Source organism: Petaurus breviceps, unplaced genomic scaffold (genome assembly GCF_028583685.1).
Source record: "Petaurus breviceps papuanus isolate PSGF00001 unplaced genomic scaffold, PetGlider_PUasm1.0 126, whole genome shotgun sequence".
Classification (NCBI taxonomy): domain Eukaryota; kingdom Metazoa; phylum Chordata; class Mammalia; order Diprotodontia; family Petauridae; genus Petaurus; species Petaurus breviceps.
Window position 1 is genome coordinate 7,751,638 of NW_027185655.1, and position 26,444 is coordinate 7,778,081.

A 26,444-nucleotide genomic window follows, 5' to 3' on the forward strand; every position below is an offset into this window, starting at 1 on the left:
GTTGTTACTCTGAGTCAACAGCTTCATCATCATCTTCACCACCACCACCACCTCCATCACCTTCCTCTGTTCCCCTTCTTCCTTTTCCTCTTCTACCTCTTCTTGGTCTTCTTTTTTTTTAAATTACATTTAAATTTTTTTAAAATAAAAATCTGCCTTCTCTCACTCTACCACTATCCCTTATCCCCCCCCTCCCACTGAGAAATCAAGAAAAACAAAATCCTCTTTCACAAACACATAAGTCAAACAAAACAAATTTCCACACTAGTCATGTCCAAAAAATAAATTACCATCTGTACTCTGAGTGTATCACATCTCTATCAAGAGATGAGTAACCTGTCTTATCGTGAGTTCTCTGTAATTATGGTTGGTCATTATGTTGAATGATATTCCTAAGACTTGCAAAATTGATTGTTTTTACAATATTGTTGCTACTGTACAAATTGTTCTTCTGATTCTACTCACTTCACTCTGCATTAGTTCAAGCAAGTCTTCCTAGGTGTTTCTGAAACCACCCTCTTCATAATCAATTCAACATTGATTAAATGCCAACTATGTGTGTGCCAGGCACTGTGTTAGGCACTGGGGATACAAGTACAAAGAATGAAGCTGTCTCTGCCCTAAGGAAGCTTAGAGAGATGAGAACCTTGGCAACCAGGAGATGGACCTAATTACTGGATCCAATAAACTTGGTACAGACTCTATATGAGCTAAGAAGTGGGGGTGGGTGGGAAACATTTGCCAGACATACTTAAACTTAATCTGCGTTATTAACATTTTCCCATTGTTTCCTTAGTCCAGACTAGACAATCAACAAAACAACAAATTAAACTCAGATTTGTAGCACTTGCGGATTTCCAAGTGCCAATGCTCACATTAAAAATTTAACAATGGTCTCTTGAGAGCTGATTTGAGCTGTTCCAGCACACTCCTGCATCTATAATAAAATTATATGGTTCCTCAATACTCAGTTAAAAATTGATGAAAGATGCATTCATGATTACTTAAGTCTTATACCATTCTTTACTGCTACTTTAAAAAAAACTTTTAACAAAAAAAGTTTACTTAATATTATGGTAAAGATAACCGGCAAAGATACAGTATTGGTTCAATTGGATGTACTTCCCCTCTTTTTCATATGGGCACTGGTCAAGTGTGTTAATATTCAAAGCAACAAGAAAATCAAATCTAAGGAACCCCTACTCCTGGTGCCCTAGGTTTTATATGCCTTAGATGACTGGGAAACTATGTCAACAGTTCAAACATGAGTCTCCTATACCAATTAAGTTTTGTTTTTGTTTTTTGGTGAGGCAATTGGGAGTTAAGTGACTTGCCCAAGGATCAATTAAGTTTTGAGAACAATTTTATTGCATCCTTACTAAATAGGGCTTTAAAACTTTATTTTGGGAGTGGCTAGGTGGCGCAGTGAATAGAGCACCAGCCCTGGAGTCAGGAGGACCTGAGTTCAAATCCAGCCTCAGACACTTAACACAAAGCTAGCCATGTGACCTTGGGCAAGTCACTTAACCCCAATTGCCCTACCTTCCTCCCCTCCAAAAAGCAAAAAGAAAAATCTTTAAAAAATAAAAAATATTTTATGAGCATTAATTTATTATCTCTCCCCCTTCTTTTTCTTATTTGAACAATAAAACCAAACAAAACCCTCACAATAAATATACATAGCTCAGTAAAGTAAATTCCTTTGTCACGTCCAAAAATATATATCTTGAATTCCATGACTTTTCTGGTGAGGGGTGGGTAGTGAGATTCATCTTCAGTCCTCTGGACTCATGACTTGTTATTGTATTAATCAGTGTTCTACAAAGTCTTTCAAAGTTGTTTTTCTCTCTGTTAATATTGACCCTGAACCAAGACACCTACTTCAGAGGTTTCTCGTAAGGCTAAATGAATGCTAAAGGGCTTTGCAAACTGAAGTGATATAGCAATATCTATTGTTATTACTATTTTTATTTTGCACCAGCTTTCTACCTGGAAAGAAGTTGGCTAATTTCTTAACTGTTGTCTTTGTTTTCTAGGTGAAGGTTTCCATAATTACCATCACACTTTCCCATTCGACTATTCTGCCAGTGAACTTGGCTTAAAATTCAACCCGACCACATGGTTCATTGACTTCATGTCCTGGTTAGGGCTGGCCACTGATCTTAAACGAGTTCCCAAGCAGATGATCCAAGCTCGTAAAGAGAGGACCGGAGATGGCAGTGCTTGACTATTTGACCTTTATCCAAAACATATGCTGTTTACTTATTGGTTCTTTGCTTTGAGCAATGTAATCTTGATGTTCATTTTTGTTGGGGAGGGGGGAATGTGTTGCGGTTTTGTTTTGGGGGTTGTTTTAAGAATCAGCTTGTCTAATGTCTCAAATCAAACACTTAATTGAAATATAAGAGGAAAAGTCAGCATAGCTGTTTTTTATCATTAGTGTTCCAAGATGTAGGATATGGAATAGTCTTTGTAGTTGTATGTTAAATGTACAGTCATAAGCTTATCATACATGGTCTTGACCCTGACCAGATGAAGGAATTGGTTAGTCTTTCCAAGTTATGATGAACATTAAAAAAAATTTTTTTTAGTAACTAATCAAACATGGCTTTGGAGATATACTACATGAAGAATGTAGTAGGCAGAGTGAGAAAACAAAAAAAAAAGGAAAAGGAAAGGAAAGAAAAGAAAAGAAAAGAAAAGAAAAAGGAGGGGTTTAAGTATGCTTTTTAAGAAAGTTTATTCAAGGACTGGGATTGTTTGGGTTTTTTTAGAAAGAGAAAAGTTGACTTAAAATAATACAGAGGAGAAAAAGGGAAATGGCTCTCATTTTTTACCTTGTTACTAAGCTTATTGATGCTTCAGTTTCTTTGCTAATTTTGTTTTCTACTCTGCAAACTTTGTGTTTAAAGCTATACCCCTAACTGGTCCTGTAAATTGTGGCTCCTTTAAATATTTCATCTCTTCTCATAGGGTTATGGTTTAGACCTGTGATTTTATTTGTATGGGAACTTCCCAGGTGAAGAAACTCCCTCTACTGATTTAGGCCGGCACCTTCTCTGCAATTTACAGTCTTAGCAAGTTACCCAGAACACTCAGAGAATAAGTGACTTGCCCAGAGTCACATAGCCAAGATGGGACAAAGGTGGGACTTGGACCTAGGCTTTCTATCTACTGTTCCAGCCTGTTATCTATCCTCATTGCCAGTGTCATTTGTAAAGGAGTCTAGTGCAAATATGCCTGGTGCCAAATAAAGCCCTCATTTAAATGTTGACAGAACTGGTTTATAGTTTAATCAATCACTGTCACTGATACCTGGGTACTTCAGCTACTCTCTGAGTAAGTCTATTAATTTTTCACATGAGGCAATCAGATCATAATTAACTGGCATTTATCTAGAATTCAGTGTCTACTAATGTTTAAGTGCATGCAGCATCCATTAAGTTAGCATCAAAATATGAAATGATGATTACATAATGAGCTTCTGAATTTTAAAAAAAAAATGTGTGTCAAGTTGCCTGGTAAGGAGCATGTTGAATTAATGGAGCATAGTACCCTTTGTGTTACATGTTAGTCAGCACAAGAGAAAAGTCTTACATCATTGGCATTTGGAGCACTTTGAAGACAATAATTTTTAGGAAAGTTGTAGAATTTTAAATTTAAAAATTTTTAAAGAAATGATTCCAATATGAAATTGTCCTCATAATGTACCTGATACAGAGGGTATTTAATGGTGTTAATTTGTCCATTAATGGTGTGTATATTCCAGAGTGATTTACAATAAATGATTATTAATTAGTTTGTGCATTTATCTAGTTATTAAAAGTTCTTGTGAAGATTGAGTATCTCAACTAAAGGAGTAAACAAATCAGCACATCCTTGGCTTCATGTTTAATTTAGAACAATGGGCAGATTACATATTCTGGATAATGGAGTGGATTTAGATTCAAATTGTGGCTCTCTCACTTATTGTGAGATCTTGAGCTAGCTACTCATCCTTTGGGTGGCCTCTGTTTCTTATCTGTAAAACAGAGTTTTGGGTTAAAATGATTGCCAAAGATTATGAAGGTTTGGGCAAGAAACTGAACTCATGATTTAGGATTTCCTCACTGCTACTTTCTGAAGTCAAGGAATGAAGAAGTGAAAAATTAATTGGGAAAGCAAATAGCTGGCTAAGAAAGTGATATTTGAGAATGAGATGCCAAGACTCTTGGCTAGGGATGGAATGTCCCTAATAAAAGTTGATAAGAATACTTATTTGGAGTCTTGCAAATCTGATCAAACAGTTTTTGGATTAAAAAGAGGAAAAACTACCAAGAAAATGTTAGATCTGACCAACTTAATGCTAGGTCTAGATTACTTATTGACAACACAAATATAAGAAATAAAATAAAATAACCTCATATAGTAACGTAGCCCTTATATCCTCTGAGTTGGATACCTATATGAAGAATATATCTTCTTCTCTGGGTTCTAGGGGTACCCCTAAGGCATAGTGGACCATATTTCTAATACCATTGATTTGAGATCCCTTCTGGGTTGTTTCCCTTCCCCCATTTCAATCAACAGTTACAGTTAATAACTCCATTATATCTTTGATTGACTCAATAATTAGCTCTCCAGTTTCATTTAACTAGTTTACATCAATTAGCCTTTACAAAAGGTTATTTACTAAGATATAGCAAAAATAGAAGTATAACCATTTCCCCTTTATACCTCTGGGGGCACACTCTTCCGTCTATTACTTTGGTCCCCGAGTAGAGTAGCCTTAAACTTAACACAATTACAAAGGTACATTCACTGCACTTGTGGATTAAGATGGATGAGCTCCTCCTTCTCCCTACGGACTGATTTCAATCCACTACTGAATTGCTCCAGGCTTCACTCCTCCCCCTACTCATCTGACCACAAACTCTGGCATGGACTCCCAGCACTGGGGCTCAGGTGGCTAGTTTTTATGACCTCTCAAAGCACACAAGGTCCCAGCCCAGTTCATTCTGTCTCCAATAGTCCTCCATGTTCATCAGGGAATAATAGACACAACTTGGACAGAAGTAATAGCAGGGTGAAGTGCTCATGGCATCACGTCTACTCCGGTAGGGAGAATAAATCAGTGATGCTAGGGCTCTCTCCCCATGTACTTTTGGAGGGAGGGGGTCTGAGGCTCCTCCCTCATCCAGGGGCTCTCAGCACCTTATATCTTCCTTCTCCATCATCAGGAAGAAAAAAATCAGGATGGTGAAAGGTTTGAATCCATGAGGAGCAGTTAAAGAACCTGGGCATATTTCACCTGTTGAAGAAAAGGCTCAGGGAGGTCATGCTAGCTATCTCAAAAGTATTTGAAGGACTGTCATGGGAGAGGGGGGGAGGTGTTGGGATACTTAGATTTTGTTCTGTTCGAGATCAAGGAACAATGGATAGTCAATTTAGATTTAGGGTCAAGGAAAACTTTTGAATGACCACAACAGTCCAACAGTTGTCCTGCGGAGGAATGGGCTGCTTAAGGAGGCAGTGATGTCCTTATCTTTGGCAGGGTGGGAAGGGTTAGTCTTCAAGCAAAGACTGGACCACTTGTCAGGGAGGTGATAATGGGAATTCTTTTTGGCAACAGATTAAACCAAAGAGTCACTGAGTGACCAAAGAGTCACTTCCTAATGTAAGATTCCACCAATCGGTTCCCAGATGACCTCTGAGTTCCAAAGACCAAAACTCTTTATAGAGTTTTTTTCCAAAACTACCTTATAGATTTCTTATTTAGTCTGTGTTTGAAAGTCCTTTGACATCAAATGAAAACTCATTGAGAACTTTCACCTAAAAGACTTAGAGAAATAATATGAACAGCAATGGGAGGAATATCGAGATGTGGGAGTAGACCTTCCAAAATTTGACTTGGAATAAATACCCTTCATTTAAGAAAACTGGGAGGACTAGATGACTTTGAGGTTCCTTTCAACTCTAAAACTCTGTAAATTACCACCACTGAAACTCCTGAGTTGGGAGGCTAGGTAGTGCCACAGTGCACAGAGCCTGAAGTCAGGAATACTCATCTTCCTGGGTTCAAATCCAGCCTCAGACACCTACCAATTGTGTGACCCTGGGCAAGTCACTTAACCCTGTTTGCCTCAGTTGCTTCACCTGAAAAATGAGCCAGAGAAGGAAATCACAAACCACTTCAGTTTATTTGCCAAGAAAACCCCAAATGGTGTCACAAAGAGTCAAACGCAACTGAAAAATGACTTAACAACAACTCCTAAGCTATTTCTAATCTCGCTGGAATGGGAGGAATTAATGGGGTCAAAGCAAAATGAATTCATAAGATCATAGTTATAAAGCCAAGGACTACCCCATCATTTTTGTAGATGAGGAAACTTAGGATGAGGCTAAGTGACTTAGCCAGGAAGTAAGGTTGAGAATTAAAAGTTGACCCCAGGTCCTCTGGCACTGTGGAACATCTTTTATGTGCCAGCTACTGTTGTTGGCATGGGGGAGGCATCAAGACTGAGAAGCTTCCTTTCTAACCAGGAGATTATCATGCCGTTACACAAAGTACACATACAAAACACAGACCAAGCAGTTAGAGGGTAAGCTTGGAGGGGCAGGCACATACTTTTGGTCCAGTGACACTGGCCTCCCTGCTTACAAGACATTCACTCTCCCAACTCTGATCATTTTCACTTACTGTCCCCCAAGCCTACTCCTCTCCCTCCTCATCATCCCAACTTCCTTCGATTACCAGCTGCAGTCCCACCTTCTATAAGGAGCCACCTTGATCTCAGTGCCTTCCCCCTGAGACTAACCCCAACTTTCTGGGTATAAATCATCTGTGCATCGAGGACTGCAAGTTGTCTTCCCATTAGACTGTGAGCTCCTTGAGGGCAGAGATTCATCTTTTGCTTTTTTTCTTCTATATTCCTGGTACTTTCCAGAGCACTCGGCACATTTAGTAGGTGTTTAATAAATGCCAATTGACTGACTCACTGGACCCTTCCTACAGAAGGTGGGATCTGAACTGAACCTAAAAGAAAGCTAGAAAGAGCAAGAGGTAGAGGTTTAACTTGATATACTCCAATATTTCTAGCAGCCCTTTTTGTGACAGCAAAGAACCGGAAATAAAGTAGATGTCCATTGATTAGGGTACAACCAAACTAACCGTGGTCCATGAATGTAAAGGAACGTTACCGTGCTCTAAGAAACCACAAATACATTCAGTACAGAGACCCACAGAAAGACTGCACAGACCAAGGGAGAGTGCAGTAAGCAAACCCAAGATAAAGGGATGCACACTGACGAGGACAAAGTCAACAGAAAACCCAATCACAAAACCGTTGAAATGAAGGTTGCAAAATTACAAAAGATAAGTATGGCTCTGAAGAAGAAATAAGAGAAGATGCCTCCCCCTACTCCACAAAACAGATGGGGGTGGGGTTCTGCAGGTAGGAACATTGCATATGTTGTCCGTTTTTTCTATTTTTGACGTATTGATTGGCTTTGGTGGTTCCCTTATTTTTCTTCCTCTTTTTCTTTTTTAATCTTTGTTCTATGGAATGGGGAGCTGGGAGGAGATATGGGGAAATTTAAGAAATGTAAAAACAAAATTCACCAATAGACCTTTTTGGAAGAAAAAGAATACCACAGGCCAGAAATAGGCAAATGTATACAGTAGCAGTGTAGATGCTATGGGTCCCAAGTCTTCCATGACTATCTAGCTTCTTCCCATTGACTGGCCTTCCTTTTCTTCCCATAATGAAGCAAGCGGATCTGTTCATTTTTGTGATTTGGATAATCAGAGGCATCATCATCATTTTTTTGCACCAATGCAAGCCTATGCGATGGTTTTTAAGCCATTTCCATATCTATTTCTAGCTGGGGGGGAGGAGAGACTTTGTTCCTCTTCCTTGCCAAATTTCATTGGAGAATATGAAGGAAATTCAACTCCTCCTGTCCTTTCCTGCAGCAACCAAGAAGGGAGGTAATAGTCACCCACTAGCTCTAATCACCTCTTTTGCTCATTCTCTGTTGGACTCTTCCTTCCTCTTCTCTTCATTTTCCCTGTGACTCTGTACAGTCTATACCATCCTAGCTAGGTATGTGACTTTGGTATCCTGGGGATATGTGTAGACCCCAAGCTTCCACATTGCATGAAGTGGAAAAATGGGACTTGTCTGAAGAGATTGATGTGGTTGCACAGGGAACTCACCAATCAACTTAGATTCTATAAATAATGTATAGAAGATAGAAGCAAGACCAGGTAACCAAGGTGTTACCTCTATTGTCCCAAGGGGCCAATTGTATTCCCATTTAATATCATACTTATGTTGAACAAATCCTGCACTCTTGTTACAAATCCTACTTGGTCATAGTGTATAATCTTTCTAATATGCTGTTGTAGCCTATTTTCTAATATTTTATTTTAAATGTTTGTACCAGTGTTCATTAGGGGTATTGGAGTTTTCCACAATAAAGTAAAAAGCATCTTTCTAAAACCAAGAGCGAACATATGTAATGGGCAAAAGTCAAAAGACTTTTCAATATTATTAAGGATGAAGCAAAGATGTCAGTTATTACTGAGACTAAATATTTACCATAGTCCTAGAATGGCTACCTATAGTAATAAAACAAGAAAGAGAATTCTAGGGAATAAGCATAGGCAAAGAAGAAACATAATTTTCTTTTTTTTCTTTCCTTTTTTTTTTGCTTTTTGGAGGGCAATTGGGGGTTAAGTGACTTGCCCAAGGTCACATGGCTAATATTTGTGTTAAGTGTCTGAAGCTGGATTTGAACTCAGATCCTCCTGACTCCAGGGCCAGTGCTCTATTCACTGTGCCACCTAGCCATCCCTAAGAAACATAATTTTCACATTTTGTAGCTAAAATGATGATTCGCTTAGAAAACTCTAACAATTCAATAGCAATTAATAAATTGGATACAAAATAAATCCACATAAATCATCAGTATTCCTGAATATTACCAAAAAATCTAGAAGGTAGGAAGAGCTAAAAGAGAAATTCTATCTAAAATAGCTAGAAAAGGTATAAATATTTGGGAGTATATCTTCAAGATATACTCAGGTACAATGTAAACCCAACCCTAAAAGACTTTACAAGAAAAAAAAAGTCAGACCTAATAATAATTAGAGAAATATTAATTGCTCATAGATAGTGTAGCAGCAAGCACCCCAAGCGTCCTCAGGGTTTGCAGCTACCACAGGTTCTTGGATCTGCTTTGTTAAAGGAAAGCAACTCAAAATGGGTTAACAAGCTTACTTTAATCAGTCAGACATATATCGTTTACCTTGTTCAGGAGAAAAGGTCAGCACCCTGAACCTCAAAGTATACAGGCATAATTATCAAGACAGAAACATCAAGTAGACAGATTTCCAAACTGTCCAACCATTACATCCATACCCAGTCAACATCTGGGTTTCCACATTCTGGGTTTTTCAAAGCCGGGGGACTCTCAACAACGGCTTCCCAGAATTCAGATCAAATCACAGAACACTTCTCAAAGTGAGTCCCAAAACAAAGCTACACACCAGGGCTTATATAGCCTTCTCCTGGCTCAGAGAATGTAACAACCTTATTGACTCACTGGCCAATCAAGAAGTATCTACTGAAAAACAAGCCTCCCCCACCCCAGGCTTCAGGTGCACATTAGCCTAGGGGCAGGGAAGATCTTTAAAATTTACATTCTTATTACAGATAGGTCAAGTCAAAATAAGAAAAATAACAATACCACTTAAATTCATTTATTTAATGTCATACCAATCAAACTTCCAAAAATTATCTTATAGAGTTGGAAAAAATGACACTTGCTACCAACTCTGTCTCAGCATGCAGAGATGAGGAAAGGACATTTGTACCCTGCAGGGCTCTGTGTCCAATGGCAGCAAGATTGGAGGTTTGCCCTGAGAAAGCCTAAAGGTGGTCATAAAGTCTAAGAATGACCAGAAAGTACTAGGGGTGCTTGGAAGCCCTGAAGAGTGGCAGCTGGCAGCAATTGGTATGATGCCACAGCTCTCAGATGGAGATATTCCAAGCCCAGGGGCTCCAAGGTCCCTAACATTATGTTCTGAAACACCAGACTGAGCCTTGAACATTTAGCTCTCTGAACTTCAACAATCCAGGGGGGACTTAACTCTAAGAGATAGAATACAGGGGATCCAGGGTGAGACCAAGCAGGACTGACCACCTCATTCAAATACTGGAGTGGGGGGTGGAGTTGGCCCTGGCAGACAGCCCAAATTCAAGCACTAAAACTGCCAAGATGAGTAGATTTAAAAACAACAAAAGTCTAATAACCAAATATTATTACAGTATCAAAAATTATTACAGATCAAAAGAGCCCTCAAAAAAAGGAACATGTAACTCCTACACTTCATATACTCCTATATTCCATAACAATCGCCAAGTACAAATTTAGAAGAAAAAAATTAATTTTTCCACAGATGAAATAAAAACAACAAAAATGGAAATTGATAAAAAAAATGGAAGGAAAATAAATATCTTAGAAGACAATGTGATAAACTTTATTCAAGAAATGGAATCCCTGAAAGCTAGAATAGAAATAAATAATTCCATGAGATAGCATGAAATATCAAATAAAACAAAAGGGCAAAAAAATAGAAGAAAATGTAAGATCTGATATTTTTAAAAATCAGTTTATAAAATAGTTCAAGGAGAAATTATGTAAGTATCACTGGACTCCCTGAAAGCCAATATTTTTTTAAAAGCAGGGACTCTCTATTTCAAGAAATCATAAGTGAAAATTGCCTATATCTATTAGAACCAAAAGTCAAAGAAAAAGAAAAAAAATCATGCTCTAAAAACTTCAAAACAAAAGTCCCAGGAATGCCATAACCAAAATCAGAATCTCTCATTCAAAACAAAAATTTCACAATGATCTAGCAAACAGTTTAAGTACTAAGGAACTATAGCCAGGATCACACAAGACCTGGCAGCTTCTACTATAGAAAAGAGGGGATCTTGGAATAAAATATTCCACAAGGCAAAAGCTGTAAGCTTTTACAAGCAAAAAAACTTACCCTGCAAAGCTGAATATAATTCTGTGGGGAGGTGGGAGCAGGGTAGGGAGACCATTAATGGAAAAGAGGACTTTGAAGCATTCTTTTTTTTTCCCCAAATGCCTTATTAACTTGTGGTTTACTTCATTCATTTCCACCAGATTTTGGGTTACAAATTTTCTCCCTGTTTTTCCCCTACCCACCTCCCCAAAATAGCGGTCCCCCAGGATATCCTCTCCTCTTATTTCACAATTACATGTAAAATAGTATTAATAATCGTGTATATATATCTATATATTCTAATAGATATAGGCAATTTTCACTTATGATTTCTTGAAATAGAGAGTCCATGCTTTTAAAAAAATATTGGTTTTCAGGGAGTCCAGTGATACATAATTTCTCCTTGAACTATTTTCTAAATTGATTTTTTAAAATATCAGATATATATATATATATATATATATGACTTTTTAAATATCATACACACACATATTGCCTTTTGGAGGGAAGTTGGGGTTAAGTAACTTGCCCAAGGTTACATGGCTAGTTTGTGTGTGTGTGTGTGTGTGTGTGTGTGTGTGTGTGTGTAGGTGTGTGTGGGTGTTAAGTGTCTGAGGCCAGAACTGAACTCGGATCCTCCTGATTCTGGGGCTGGTGCTTTACTCACCGCGCCACCTAGCCACCCCTATATATATATGTCCCATCTCCCACTTGATCTATTCTCTACTTTGGTCCTGTCCCTTTTCAAAAGTGTGTGCTTCCAACTCCCCTCCCCCCCAGCCTGCCCTCCCTTCCATCATCCCCCCTCTTATCCCCTTTCCCCCCACTACTCTCCTGTAGGGTGAGATACCCTATTCAGTGTGTATGTCATTTCCTCCCTGAGCCAAATTCAATGATTATAAGGTTGACCCATTCCCTTATGTCTTCCTGTTCTTCCCCTCCATTGCACACATTTTCCCTTGCCTCTTCTATATGAGATAGTTTACCCCAGTCTGTCTCTCCCCATTTCCTCTCATTATATTCATCTCTAGTCTCAATTTCACCTTTTAAGTATCATCCCTTCCTATTAAATTGGTCCTGTGCCCTCTATCTGTGTATACCTGTAAACATATATATATGTATATATACACACACACATTCACATATGTAATCATATGCCTATATACCCTCCAATAAAGATTATATATATATATATATATATATATATTTCTATTCCTTTCAACTATTTTCATACTGAGAAAGGTTTTATCTGTTACAATTATTGTTTTTCCATGTAGGAATGTAAATAGTTCAACTTTGATAAGTCCCTTATGATTTCTTTTCCCTGTTTACCTTCTCATGCTTCTCTTGCTTCTTGTATCTGAATGTCAAACTTTCTATTCAGCTCTAGTTTTTTCTTCAAGAATACTTGAAAGTCCTCTATTCCACTGAGTGACCATAATTTTCCCTGAAACATGATACTCAGTTTTGCTGGGTAGGTGATTCTTGGTTTTAATCCCAGCTCCTTTGACCTCTGGAATATCATATTCCAGGCCCTTCGATCCCTCAGTGTAGAAGCTGCCAGATATTGGGTTATCCTGATTGTGTTTTCACAATATTAAAATTTTTTCTTCCTCGCTGCTTGTAATATTCTCTCCTTAATCTGGGAATTCTGGAACCTGGCTATAATATTCCTAGGCGTTTTCTTTTTGGGATCTTTTTCAGGAGGTGATCAGTGGATTCTTTCAACCTCTATTTTGCCTTCTGGTTCTAAAACATCAGGGCAGTTTTCCTTGAGAATTTCTTGGAGGATGATTTCTAGGTTCTTTCTTTGATCATGGCTTTCAGGTAGTCCAATAATTTTAAAATTATCTCTCCTGGATCTATTTTCCAGGTTAGTGGTTTTTCCCATAAGATATTTCACATTGCCTTCTATTCTTTCATTTTTTGGATCTGTTTAACAGCATCTTGATTTCTCATAAAGTCATTAGCTTCCCTTTGTTCCATTCTAAATCTGAAGGAATGATCCTCCTCAGTGAGCTTTTGAGATTCTCTTTCCATTTGGCAAATTTGGCTTTTTAAGGCATTCCTCTCCTCATTGCCTTTTTGAACCTCTTTTGCCATTTGAGTTAGTCTGTTTTTTAAGGTGTTATTTTCCTCAGTCAGGCTATTGACTCTCATTTTGCAATTTTCTTGCATCATTCTCATTTCTCTTCCCAATTTTTCCTCCACTTCTCTTATCTGCTTCTTAAGGCCCTCTATGGCCTGTAACCAGCTCGTATTTCCTTTGAAGCTTTTGGTGAAGGAGTTCTGACTTCACTGTCTTCCTCCTGTTCCATGTTTTGATCCTTTTTGTCCCCAAAATAGGAGTCTAATATTGGATTCTTCTGTTTGTTTTACTTCCTTTGCCTGGTCATGTTGCCACTCAATTACTTGACCCCTGGGCTTTTTGCCACAGTAGGACTCTGCCACCAGACAGGGGAGCTTCCATCCCAAATGCTGGGGTTTTCTCACCTGCTGGATGTATTAGTTGGATGCCCTCTCTGAAGCCACCACAAGCTCTGGCAAGCTGAACACACACCCCAGGACCTCCACCCTATACCACAATCCAGATCCAAGCAGGTTAAAGCAAGAGCGATTACCCCTCAGATTGGTGGCTTGGTCCCCCTACAGTCTGCAGGCCAAGAGCTGAAGCTGCAATGTGGTGCCAGCTGCTTTCCCTGGGGGAGTGCCAATGTACTCCCAACTACTGGGTCCCAAAGTCCACAATGTACTGACCTCTCACTTTGTACTTAGCATCTATGTGTTGATAATTCTGGATCACCATAACTGCTGGTGATCTGGAGTCCCTCCTGCCGGCAGCTGGTCAGGCCTGCCCTGGGGCCAAAACCTCAGGCTTGGGTGTGGGACTGGGCTTGGCTCCCAGAGCACTGTGCTGGCTGATTCCTGCTGGCCTCATTGGGAGCTTAGCTTCTTTGTGTCATTTTGTGGGTTCTGCAGCTCCAAAGTTTGTTCAAAGCCACCTTTTACATGGATTGGGGAAGGTGGAAGCTGGAGCCACATGGAGGACCTACTTCTACTCCGCCATCTTGACTCCTCCCGTGAAGCATTCTAATGAACAGGCAAAAGTAGGTAGGAACTTTAAAATGTATACATGAGTCCATGGAAACTTAGTAAGTTAAATTTGTTTGAGTAATTGGAAGAAACTTCATTATGATGTAATGTTAGCATTCTACTAAGGGAAGTAAAAAACAAGTGTCCCTTCATAACCTTAATGTCTTCAAAAGGTACTGAGGGAGTTAAATGAGAAAAAAAATTAGACTCTGGGATAGATTGGTTCTATTCTGAGAATTTAAAGAGAAGAAAGAGAAGGGAAGGTAAAAGAAATACCATAGTATAGAAAGTAGGCAGAATAGAGTGGAATTTGTTATTTATCATAATTGATATTAATGAAAATAGTCTACAAACATGGGGCTAGGGGTAGGGAGAGTGAGTATAAGATGAATCTCCCTTTTTATCTGAAATGGACAAAGGAAGGTGGGACACACATGCACAGTGTGGTGTAAAAATACATCAAATTCAACCAGAAAACCGGTGGGGATGGGAGAGAAGGAGGTTAAAAGGAAGAAAAATATAAGAGAAGAAATAGTCCCAAGCAAAATAAACCCCCTGTTCCTGAAGGGGTGATTGAAAGGGACAGAGAAAGAAAAGAAGAGAACTAGAATTTAAAGAGGTGCCTGAAATTGTCTCTTAGTCCACCAGGACAGAACAAATTGTGGTATAGGAATATAATGGGATATTGGTATGCTGTAAGAAATTATGAAAGAGATAATTTCAGAGAATCCTAGGGAATAGGAGCTGATGAAGAGTGAAGTGAACTGATCCAGTAGAAGAATTTATACAAGGATGCAACACTAAAGAAAAACAACTAGTCAATTTAATGACCAGCTGGTTCTGGTCAGTTTAATGGCCAAGCATTCCCCTCCCCCACCAGAAGACCTAGGATGAAGCATTTTATCCATGTCCTGAGAAAAAGGTGATGGACATAAGATGCAGAAAGACAGACTTTTTTTTTGACATGGTTATTGTGTGGTCCATTAGACTGTGGATTCCTTTAGGAATAGTGATGCAAAATTTGCAGTAGTAATGCAAAAAAAAGATGGAGGATTTTGAAACATTTTTTAAAGACACAGAAAAGAAGAGTTTAGAAGGAAGCCCAGACAAATAGGATAGTTTTGAAAGAAGTACATAAGATTTAGTTTAATACTTTTCCAAAGCAAGTGGTATGAAATGAAGATTCTTGGATAAACATCTTCTATATGTGTTTTGCTGTGTATATGCAAATACTTGTTTTTGTTTCTTGGACTTGTATGTGTATATGCATGTGTTCAGAATAGAGATAGAAAAAGAATGATCACTAGAAATGAGAGCACAAAAATGACTAACAGTAAGCTGAAAATCACGACAAAGAAGATAGCACCTAGCCTGATGAATTCAAGTTACCTGACCTAGATGAAACATACCCTCAAATCCTAAAAGAACTAATGAGTGGTGATGGTTGAGCCACTTGTCAATGATATCAGAAAGATCAATGAAAACAGAAGAGTTATTACAAGATTGGGGAGGACAAATATCCTGATATTCAGAGAGAGACAGACAGACAGACAGAGACAGAGAGAGACTGAGAGACAGAGAGGACAGAACAGAATCTGCAAATAATAGGCCAGTAAACTTGGTTTCAATTTATGGGAAAATTCAAAAATTCAATCACTGAAGAAACGATTGCTAAACATTGTGATAAGGGAGTAGTGATTTACAAAGAACTGTGCTGGTGAAATCAAACACAGGTTATACAAGACTAAATTTATCTCTTATTGTGACAGGATTACTGAACTATTAGGTGATGGGAATGCTGTGGAGATAGTTTACCTAGATTTCAGCAAAGTTTTTGATAAAATATGTTATATTATTCTCATGGAGAAGATACAATCAGATGGGTTCAGCTGTGCCTGAATATCCAGAAATATTAGTGGTTCAATGTCATCATAACAAGAGGTCTCCAGTGGAGTATCCCAGGGATCTGTGCAGTTTAATATTTTTATCAATGATTTGGTAAAAGGCATACATACTCAGCAGATTTGCAGATAGAATCAAAGTAGTAGGCTTAACTACCCCAGTAAATGACAAGGTCAGGATCTTAAAAACTCTTTTTTTTTTAAGCAATCGGGGTTAAGTAACTTGCTCAAGGTTACACGGCCAGTTATTTCTGGGTGTGGTGCTGAGTGTCTGAGCCTGGGATTCGATCTCCAGGTCATCCCAACACTGGAGCCGGTACTCTTACTTGCTGAGCCACCTGGCCGCCCCTAGGATCTGAAAAACTCTTAACAGTTGGGAGCATTAAGCTGAATATGATGAAATGAAATTCAATAGAGATAAATGTAAAGTTTTGAACTTGGATACCAAAAAAAAATCAACTTCAGAAGTATGAGATAGAGGGATCATGGATAGACAACAATTGGTCTGAAAATGATCTGGGGTGTGGAGGCACAAAAAAATCAACGCAAACTTGGGCTGCATTAGGAGGAGCACAACTTTCTGGAACAAGGAGGTGAAAATCCCACTACACCCTACCCTTGCCAGACACTGATAAGATCAAGCATGTCCAGAGGAGGGCAACCAGGATAATGAAGGTCCTTGTTATAGGAGGTCCATGTTAAATGAAGATTGCTTGAAGCACTAGATATGACTGAACAGGAATGAGGAGAAGAGAAGACATGGGAGGGACATAAAAGTTATTTTCAAGTACTTGAAGGGCTGTCTTGTCCCCAGAGGGTAGTACAATGGGTGGAAATTGCAAAGAATCAAATTTAGGCTTGAAGCCAAGGAAAACTTCCTAATCTTTAGAGCTTCCCAAAGGTAGACTAATGAGCTGCTTTGGAAGGTGCTTGGCTCCCCCTCCTTGGAGAACTCCAAGCACTGGTTGGGTATGTTATAAAGGAAATTCCTTTCATGTATGGATTGGACTAGATAATCTCTGAGTTTCTTTCCAGCACTCAGTTTCTGGGTGTGAGTTGGTATGTGATTCTAAGAGGCAAAAAAAGACACCAAAATTTCAAATCTGAATGACTTGGCAAAGTGGCGGTGCATTTGACACAAAGAAATAAGGAAAGGCAGCTGGTTTGATGGAAATGATGTTGTGGTTCATTTTGGATACATTAAATTTAAGGTGCTGGCAAAACATACAGTTGGAGGTGCCAAGATCACAGCATTTCAGAATCTCAGAGTTGGAAGGAGTCCCTGAAGCTGCATCATTGAATACATAACTGTATATAAATCTTTTCTATGACATCTCCAACAAAGGGTCATGCAGATCTTTAATGACAAGAAACCCATTACTTATTCCCCTTTGAGATCATTCTAATTATTGCAGAGTTTTTCCTCATCTCATGGAAATCTCCCTCTCTGTAACTTCCTGAAATTGTTCTGCCTTCAGAGGCCAAACAGCACTATTTTAATCACCTTCCCACATGACAACCTTTCAAGTAATTGAGCATGGCTATTATCTTTGTGAGTAAGAATTGTTCATTATTGGCATATGTATTCCTAGTGCTTAGCACTGGAAAACTACCCAGAAAACAGCAGGCTCTTAATAAATGCATACGGATTGGTCATTTTCTCCTAGCACAGGCCCAGGCTGATTATCTGGTTTCATTAGGTTTGATGTTGGAACAAAATGAAACCTTTACAGAACAGAGAGTTTAAAGATTTACTTAGTCATAGCAAAGAAAGAATATTCAATGACCTTTACCATGTTGATTCATCTGAGTACAGCTCCCCTAATTCTATGCTGCCCATGGCATGAAGCCAGTTTGGACAGATAGGTGGTACAGTGGATAGAGTGTCAGGCCTGAAGTCAGTAAAACTCATCTTCCTGATTTAAAAATCTGGCCTCAGATACTTCCTAACTGTATCACTCTGGGTAAGTCACTTAACCCTGTTTGCTTCAGTCTTTTCATCTGTAAAATAGGCTGGAGAGGAAAATGGCAAACCACTCTAATATCTCACTCAAGAAAACCCCAAATGAGGTCATGGAGAGTCAGACATGGCTGAAGAAGGTGAAGTAACTATGGTGTTAGGACAGATGAAGCTCCTCATGACTTTTTGTACTCAAGTAATCAAGAAGCCACACCAGCAACCTGAGCCTTGATCCTCTGAGAAAATTCCTTGGGTTTTAAGTAAAAACAAGCTTAACCAGGGCCTTAGGATATTGTTCCAGATATAACTCCTTAAATCTTCTCTTCACTAGAAATAAACACCCCTTGTTTCTTTACCCAGTCCCTATATGGAAGGATCTCTGCTTGCCTTCTTTTCCTGGTTTCCCTCCTCCATCTTATTAAAGTGCATAGTTTTACTAGATAGCACACCAGAACTATCACCTCCAACTCTATTACCTCACTGCAGCCCAAGATTACAGCAGCTTTTTTGGCTGCCAAACCATTGTCATACTATTGGATTAACCTAACAAATCCAGTGCAACCTTCACCCCCGCCTGCCTCCAGACTTTTTTTCATAGAAACTATTGTCTAACCAGTCCTTTTGCATCTTGTGTGTGAGAATTTGATTTTTTGGATCCAGGTTAGGAATATTGTATTCATTTTTATGAAATGCGCCACCTCTCACAGGAAGCCTTTCTGATTCCCTAGTTGTTAGAGTGCCTCTCTCTTCAAGTTACTATGCAGATACTTCTCTGTTTACATATTGAATAACCTAGTAGAATGCAAGCTCCTTGAGGAAAGAGGTTGTTTTTCATTTAGCCTTTGATTCCTCAATAAGAATGATGGATAAACGACAACCCCAGTGCCTAGCACAGTGCCTTATAGATAATAAATGCATAACAAATGCTTGTTGGATTGGATTAGGTATTATATTTGGCCTATTGTTTGGACTTGTCAAGAGCTTTTAGAATCTTGCTTCCATCACCCAACATCCTAACTATCCCTCCAAGCTTTGGGTTATGTTCAAATCTGATAAACATACCATCTATGTAGCAACTGGGGGTGCATTGGGTAGAGAGCTGGGCCTGGAGTCTGGAAGACCTGAGTTTAAATCTGGCCTCAGGCACTTACTAGCTTTGTGACCCGAAGAGTCACTTCACCTTTGTCTACTTCGGTTTCTGTAATAGTAAAACCGGTAGGATTGCTGAGGATTAAATGAGATAATATTTGTAAAAGTACTTAGCACAGTTCCTGAATCATACATAGTAAGTGGTTAATAAATGACTGTTCCCTTTCATTTTACAAATAAGCTGGTGGTCTTAAAAGTTAGTTAACTCTCTGAGAACCACAGAGAGGATGGTCCTTACTCAATACTTTTTCCAGCTGGACATGTGCACATTATTAGCAGGGTAAGCATGGGACTCGCCAGAACTCAGACCCTCAGAGTTTAACAGGATCAGATGAATGGCTACTGACACCACTTGGTCATTAAATACGTAAATATTTTTTAAGGACCTCTTCATTTTTCCATAAAACTTATTAACGAAGTTGATGAGGACACCAAGTAGTCTTCATGATCATCATAGGTCCAATAGCTTCCCGGGTTCCTTCCCCTACCTTTCCCCAATGTAAGAAAAGCTGACAAAGTCAGGACTTGATTGGCCACAGGGATAGGGCAAGGTTCAACAACTTCCTGCTGCCCTCTGACCAGAATGACTTGGTTTCTTGGCACCAATAGTCCTACCCATGTGGAGTCAAGGCCTTCAAATTTAGCAGATAAATGGAGACCATAGAAGGTACTACACATTGCCCAGCTGAACAGACTTGCTTCCACATAAAGACAAGGAGTGGTGTACGTCCTTAGAAGCTGAGTATCCTATATTCTGTTTGCACACTCTTGCTAAGTTAAGGCAAAGTAAACCTCCTTTGGTTAACTGTTCAATGACTTGTGAGTACCTCATTTTACCCCAACCTTAAACCTAAAGAAAGGTCCATTCCTTACATATGGTAACCCAGTTGAAACTACTGTGTTATATTATAAATGTGCAGGCTGAAATATTGCCTGAATTAAAAGATAGTAGCAAGGTTCAAACTTGGAATTCTGGCACCTGGAGAAAATGCAATTGAGTAGTCAAGGAATTAGGAACATAGACTCTAAAGTAGGACAATATAATTATTCTGTTGGATAGTGGAAGCAGACTGGAGGCAGAAGTCGTGGAACTGGGAGACCAGGGTATTGCTAACAGATAGTAGCTGAGGTGGAGAAATAAAGTCAATAAGCATATATTAGTCACCTACTGTGTGCCAGTCATTGCATTAGTGCTGGCTGGTGATACAAAGGAAGACTCCTCACCCCTAAAAATCCCCCAAATAACAATAATAAAACTCATTCCTTTTCTCCCAGTCTAATGGGGGAGACAACAGGCAAACAAGTGAAATTCAGGATAAATTGTAGTCTCAGAGGGAAAGCAAGAAGATTAAGAATGACTGGGAAAAGAGTTCTTGTAGCAATTGGGACCTAAAGGAATCAAAAAGCAAGGAGGAGGGATGAGGAGGGAGAATTACAAGTATGGCGGATTCAATAGCTATTGCATCTGGATTTTCCAGGGTTTCATGGAGATGTGATTTTCTAGAATTCCTAGCTTAAGATAATATTATTTTGGTTGTCCTAGACACTTCATCTGTATAGGCTTTAGTTACCCTATTTACAATAATGATTAAAATATATGGTTTATATATAATAAAATATCATACTATAAAATAAAATATATGCTATATGTAATAAAATATACTCTATAACAAAACATATACTATATATAATAAAATATCATTATGTGATAAAATATTTACTATGTATATAATAAAATATCATACCACATAACAAATACATACTATGTATATAATAAAATATATTATATGTATATATATTTCAATACATAAATAAAGTTATATAATAACATATATGCTATTTCACTCATAGCACTGTTGGGAGGAAAGCTAGAAATATTTACTTTTCTAAGTTCTCTAACTGATTTGAAATATGGTTTGAAGGCATGGTGACGGAATATAGTTAAATATTGTAGATTACAGATTCTCATAAATGTAACCACTAAGAAACTAGCTATTTCAAAACAGGAAGATTCAATATTCTCATACAATGGTTTATTCAAAGATAAAATTGGAACCCTGCATCTGAATAATCATTTAGCGAATCATGCTGATAGACCGAAATGCTTCCCACGCTCTGATTGCGAATGTCTATTTGGAAAATAGAGATTATAATAAATAACATTTTCATTTGCACTGAAATGGGACTCAAGGCATTTTTAGTGTCTCAACCTTTTATTGGTATTAACTTTCTGAAACTCTCATACCTAGAAGATTTTTAGAAAGGAAAAATTGTTTATAAACATTTTATTGAAAGATTCTAATATTTGACAATATTTAAAAGGTAGCAGTCATTGGGGAAAAAAACCTGCTTCTTTTTTAAATGCTCCATCAAGGGATGTAGAAAGCCTCACCAAGCTGTCAAATCATCTAACACTTATTCATAAATCAACAGAGCTACAATCAACTTCAGAAATAAAAGAGCCAGAAAATAAAGCTGCCTAAATCAGGAACCCACAGAATGAACGCCGTAACAGGAGTCATGTGACAGTCTCCTTGACAACAGGCTCCATGGAAACAGACTGCAAAAGATAGCATCAAACAAAATAGCTCCAAAGAACTAGGTGACAACTGGTGCCCCAGAGAGCTAAAATTATATCAAGCTCAATGAATTACATGAGGATTTTTATATTTAAGTAGAAATTTTAAGGCTTTTTTTAGCTTCTTTTTTGCCCCTTGTACATGCTTCCCTCCAGTTGTTGGGATTTTACTTCTACGTCTGAAACAAATAAAGAATATACTTTAAAAAGGAAAGGAAGGAAGGAAGGAAGGAAGGAAGGAAGGAAGGAAGGAAGGAAGGAAGGAAGGAAGGAAGGAAGGAAGGAAGGAAGGAAGGAAGGAAGGAAGGAAACAATTACATTGAAATTGTTGCTTTGGAAAATACAATACAGGTATCCCAAAAACCTTAGTGAAAATTAAATTTTTAAGAGCCTTAAACAAAACAATCATTTCTCTTTTAAAGTTCCTCATTGCACTAGAGATGGTCCCAGGGAACATACACTGGCTTTCCCCAGAGAACCTGAGTTCAAATCCTGCCTGTGAGGCTTGCTCACATATGTGACCATTTGCAAGGGACTTTAATTCTCTGGGCTTCAATTTCCAAATCTGTAAAATAAGGGAGTTAGACCAAGGTTCCTTTCAGCTCTAGATCCTATAATACCTAACATTTATATACTAGGTGCCAGGCACCAGTGCTTTAAAGTGTTAAAGCACTTGACAATTAATTTGGTCCTCAAAACAACCCTGGGAGGTAGCTGCGATTATCATCCCCTTTGTACAGATGAGGAAACTGAAACAAACAGGGATTAAGTGACTTGCCCAGAGTCACATAGCTGGTAAGTGGTCAGATTTGAATATGTCTTCCTGACTTCAGACCTGGCACTCCATTTACTGTGCTACCTAGCTGAAGCTGGAGTCTCCAATGAAAATAGTTCTTATAGGATAAATAAATCTATCACATCAATTTAATGCTTATCAGGCAACTGTCCTAGTCACTGGGTATAGTAGCACAAAAATAGAGCAGTTTCTGTTGGCATTCTGCATCTACATGGAATTGTCATTCCGACAATTCTGTATACATATTGTTTCCACATATTATTCTACAATCTGACCCACTAACAAACACCAAGAAATTAATATATTTCTAGTTCAATTTGTTGTAGAGATACAAATGGACTCTGTTGCAAGAGAGATAATATTTCTCCTGGTATCTTGCACCATTAGTTTACAGAATACCAATACCAATCAACTAATTAACCATTATTAAGTGCCTACTGTGTCCTAGGCATTATGCTAAGTGCTGGACATCTCTTTAAACAATTCAAGGTAGGCAAAAAAGGGATGTACAAACCCCAAAAAGTTTAAAGAAGTGTTGACCACACAGATAAACAAGTTTACCTAATATGAATGAAAGCAAGCTTAGAAAGGGCTTTAGTTATTATTGTTAATAATTTATTATTAATAACATTAACTATTAATCAGCCAGCTCTGGCCACTGTAATGGGGCACACACACATGCACACGTACAGGCACATACATCTACTAAATAGACAACCCCTGAATTTACAAAAAGGAATTTTTCAGAGTTCACCATTTTTACTGTTTACTCACTCTCGGGAAAACATGGAACCCCACTGCTTCTGAAGACTAAAGATGAGAATCACACACAGGACAATGCAAAAAAACACGGGGTGGATACAACATATAAGCAATGAGGAATTTTCTTTCTTTTAGAGGGCAATTGGGGTTAAGGGACTTGCCCAAGGTCACACGACTAGTTTTTGTGCTAAGTGTCTGAGGTCAAATTTGAACTCGGGTCCTCCTGACTCCAGGGCCGGTGCTCTATTCACTGCACCACTAGCTGCCCCTCAATGAGGAATTTTCTGAAAAACAAGAGTAAAGGATGTTCTTTCTCCAACACTTGTTCGAAAGAAAGACCTTCTGGTCATGTGGTGAGAGCAAGGGATGGCAGGTCCTTCTCTTGATATGGGGAGGCAGCAAAGAAGGTTTCCATAGCATTGAGTGGATCCACTAAACATGAACCAGAGTCACAGAGGATGGGCAGGTGTGGATGGGTTATGATCTGCATTGTTGGAGGAAACTCCCTCATTGATTTGAGTATTTTTGAGTAGCTCTTCGGAAGCCCAAATATGAAAATTATTTCAGAAGACTGCTGTGAGCAATGGAAATTATATATATATATATATGTATATATATATATATATATGTGTGTATATACATATCTTAGAGTGAATTGGGACTGAAACACCAGTAGTAGTAGTAGTAGCAGTAGTAGTAGTATTGTAGTAAACAGCATTTATGAAGTGCCTTAAGGTTCTCAAAGAGCTTTTTTTACATTATTTAATTTAATCTAATGAAGGCTGGCAGCGAGCCGTAACTTTTTGCAAAGAATAAGGGGGAAAGTAGATACCTACACTTGGGGGAATGGCCAAACAAATCTCTTATATGAATGTAATGCAATATTAACTGAATTGGGTCTATGACCTCCCTGGCTTCCTTTAAATCCCAACCAAATTCCCACCTCCTATAGAAAGCCTTCCCCAATTCCTCCTAGTTCCAGTTCCTTCCCTTTGTTAATTATTTCCTATTAATCCTATTTAAAGCTTGCTTTGTATATATTTGCTTGCGTGTGGTCTCCCCCATTAGATTGTAAGTTCCTTGAGGGCAAGGGCTGATTTTTGCCTCTTTTTGTATACACAGTTCCTGGCACTTAATAAATGTTTATTGAATTGATTTCATTGGCACAGGGAATTCTAATTGAGCAAGCAACTATCAGAACAGTTCTGCCCTCTTGCTTGGCAGCTTATAGTCTTAGAGGGTTGCTTTGAGCACCAATATATTAAGCAGTTTGGCCAAGAGTCACACAGCCAGTATGTGTCAGAAGCAAGATTTGAATTCAAGTCTTTCTGACTCCAATGCTGGCAGTCTATAACACTCCTATACAATGACTTCAGTAATATAAATGGGGGGGGGGGGAACAAAACAAAACTGAACACTGGATAATTACAATGACTAAGCTTGACTGAAGGAGAGATGAGAAAATGCTCTCTTTCCCTTGTTTGAAGAGGTGGGGGGACTCTGGGTGTGGAGCACTGTATACACTGTCAGACTGAATTATAGTTTAGTTTTACCAAATTATCTTTTTGTTTTTCTCCTTTCATTACAACTAATGATTCTGGATATGACAGAAAGGAAGGTATCCATTTAGAAATAAAGGTACAAAATATGTAGATGCAGTGCAGTGTCATAGAAAGAGTGCTGAATTTGGAGTCTGAGGACTTGAGTTCAAATTCTGTCATTTACCACTGTGCGACTGTGGGCAAATCACAACCTCCCTGGACCTCCATTTCTTCTCCTGTAAAATAAGGCTGTCACTGACTCCCAAGATGCCTTCCAGCTCTTAATTTGAGAGCTTCTATCAGTATCTTATAGGTCCTATACAGTTTATTACAATTTATCCTTGCTCATGAAATAGACCTGTTGTTGATATGAGTATTTGTGTCATTCATATCTGAGGTAAAAAGAAAAAGACAGCTACAGTCATATATTTCACACTGTAAATGGAGCAAATAGAGGGAACAGGGAATAATAAGTCAGTTGTCTTTTTTTTTACTTGTTTTTATTGTAATTTCAATTTTTGAGCTAATTTAGCCAATATAATTCATATTTATATAGTACCCAACAGTTCGTAACCTCAACCCTTTTATAACAGTTTATAATAACACGACTACAAGTGTTATTGTTTCCATTTCATAAGAGAGGAAACCAAGGCTCCCCAACTCAGCTGCTATAATCACAGAAGGCTCAGAATACAACATGTTAATGTGGTGTTAAACTAACCAGCTCCATCCCTTTCTAATGTGTGAACACACCTCTTTGACTGAGTTAAGAAGGCAAGTGTTATTGATTGAGGAAACAAATTAGCCAACTCTGAAGGATTTAAATAGCTACACTCTGGGAAAATGTTATCAGTTTGATAGTGGGCAGGATTTCTTTTGTTTTTTTTCCCCCTCACTTAACAGTGTTTTATTTTTCCCAATTACTTGTAAAGATAGTTTTCAACATTCACATTTATAAAATTTTGAGTTCCAAATTTTTTCTCCCTCCCACCTCTCCCCCCTCCCCAAGACATCATGCAATCTGATTTAGACTATACATGTACAATCCCACTGGACATATTTCCACATTAGCCATGTTGTGAAGGAAGAATCAGAACTAAAGGAAAAAACACTAGAAAGAAAAAAGAGAGAAAATAGTCTGCTTCGATCTGCATTCAGACTCCATAGTTCTTTCTCTGGATGTGGATGGCATTTTCCATCACAAGTCTTTTGGGATTGTCTTAGATCATTGCATTGCTGAGAAGAGCCAAGTCTATCAAGGCTGGTCATTGCACAGTGTTGCTGTTACTGTGTACAGTTTTCTCTTGGTTCTGCTCACTTCACTCAGCAACAGTTCATGTGAGTCTTTCCAGTTTTTTCCGAAGTCCGCACGCTCATCATATCTTATAGAACAATAGTATTCCATTGTATTCATATACTACAACTTATTCAGTGATTTGATAGTGGAAAAGATTTCAATCAGGGAGGTTCCTGTACAGAAAGACACCTCCTCCATACGCTCCTCCCCACCCCAGGACTAGAGAGGGGAATTTCTCTCTCCTTTCCTCCCCATTGACCTGTAGCTTTGAAGCCCAGCTACTGGACCATTTGGAAACATTACATTCAGCAGGGAGCAGAGACATAAACATAATACACATAGACAGT

General features: G+C 38.5%; 2 protein-coding genes across 2 annotated transcripts in view; one reads left to right on the top strand and one right to left on the bottom strand.

Moving 5' to 3' along the window:
- The window catches only part of SCD5 (stearoyl-CoA desaturase 5), a 67,216-nt gene extending 63,418 nt beyond the window's left edge, over positions 1-3,798 (top strand). The window contains exon 5 of the mRNA XM_069092455.1: positions 2,037-3,798. Coding sequence (XP_068948556.1) covers positions 2,037-2,227 — 191 coding nt within the window. The 3' untranslated portion in view covers positions 2,228-3,798. The remainder of the gene's footprint in view (positions 1-2,036) is intronic.
- COPS4 (COP9 signalosome subunit 4) overlaps positions 1-5,136 on the bottom strand; it is a 314,835-nt gene extending 309,699 nt beyond the window's left edge. The window contains exon 1 of the mRNA XM_069092427.1: positions 5,132-5,136. The gene's annotated coding sequence lies outside the window, so the exon portion shown is untranslated. The remainder of the gene's footprint in view (positions 1-5,131) is intronic.
- Positions 5,137-26,444: the final 21,308 nt, after the last annotated feature.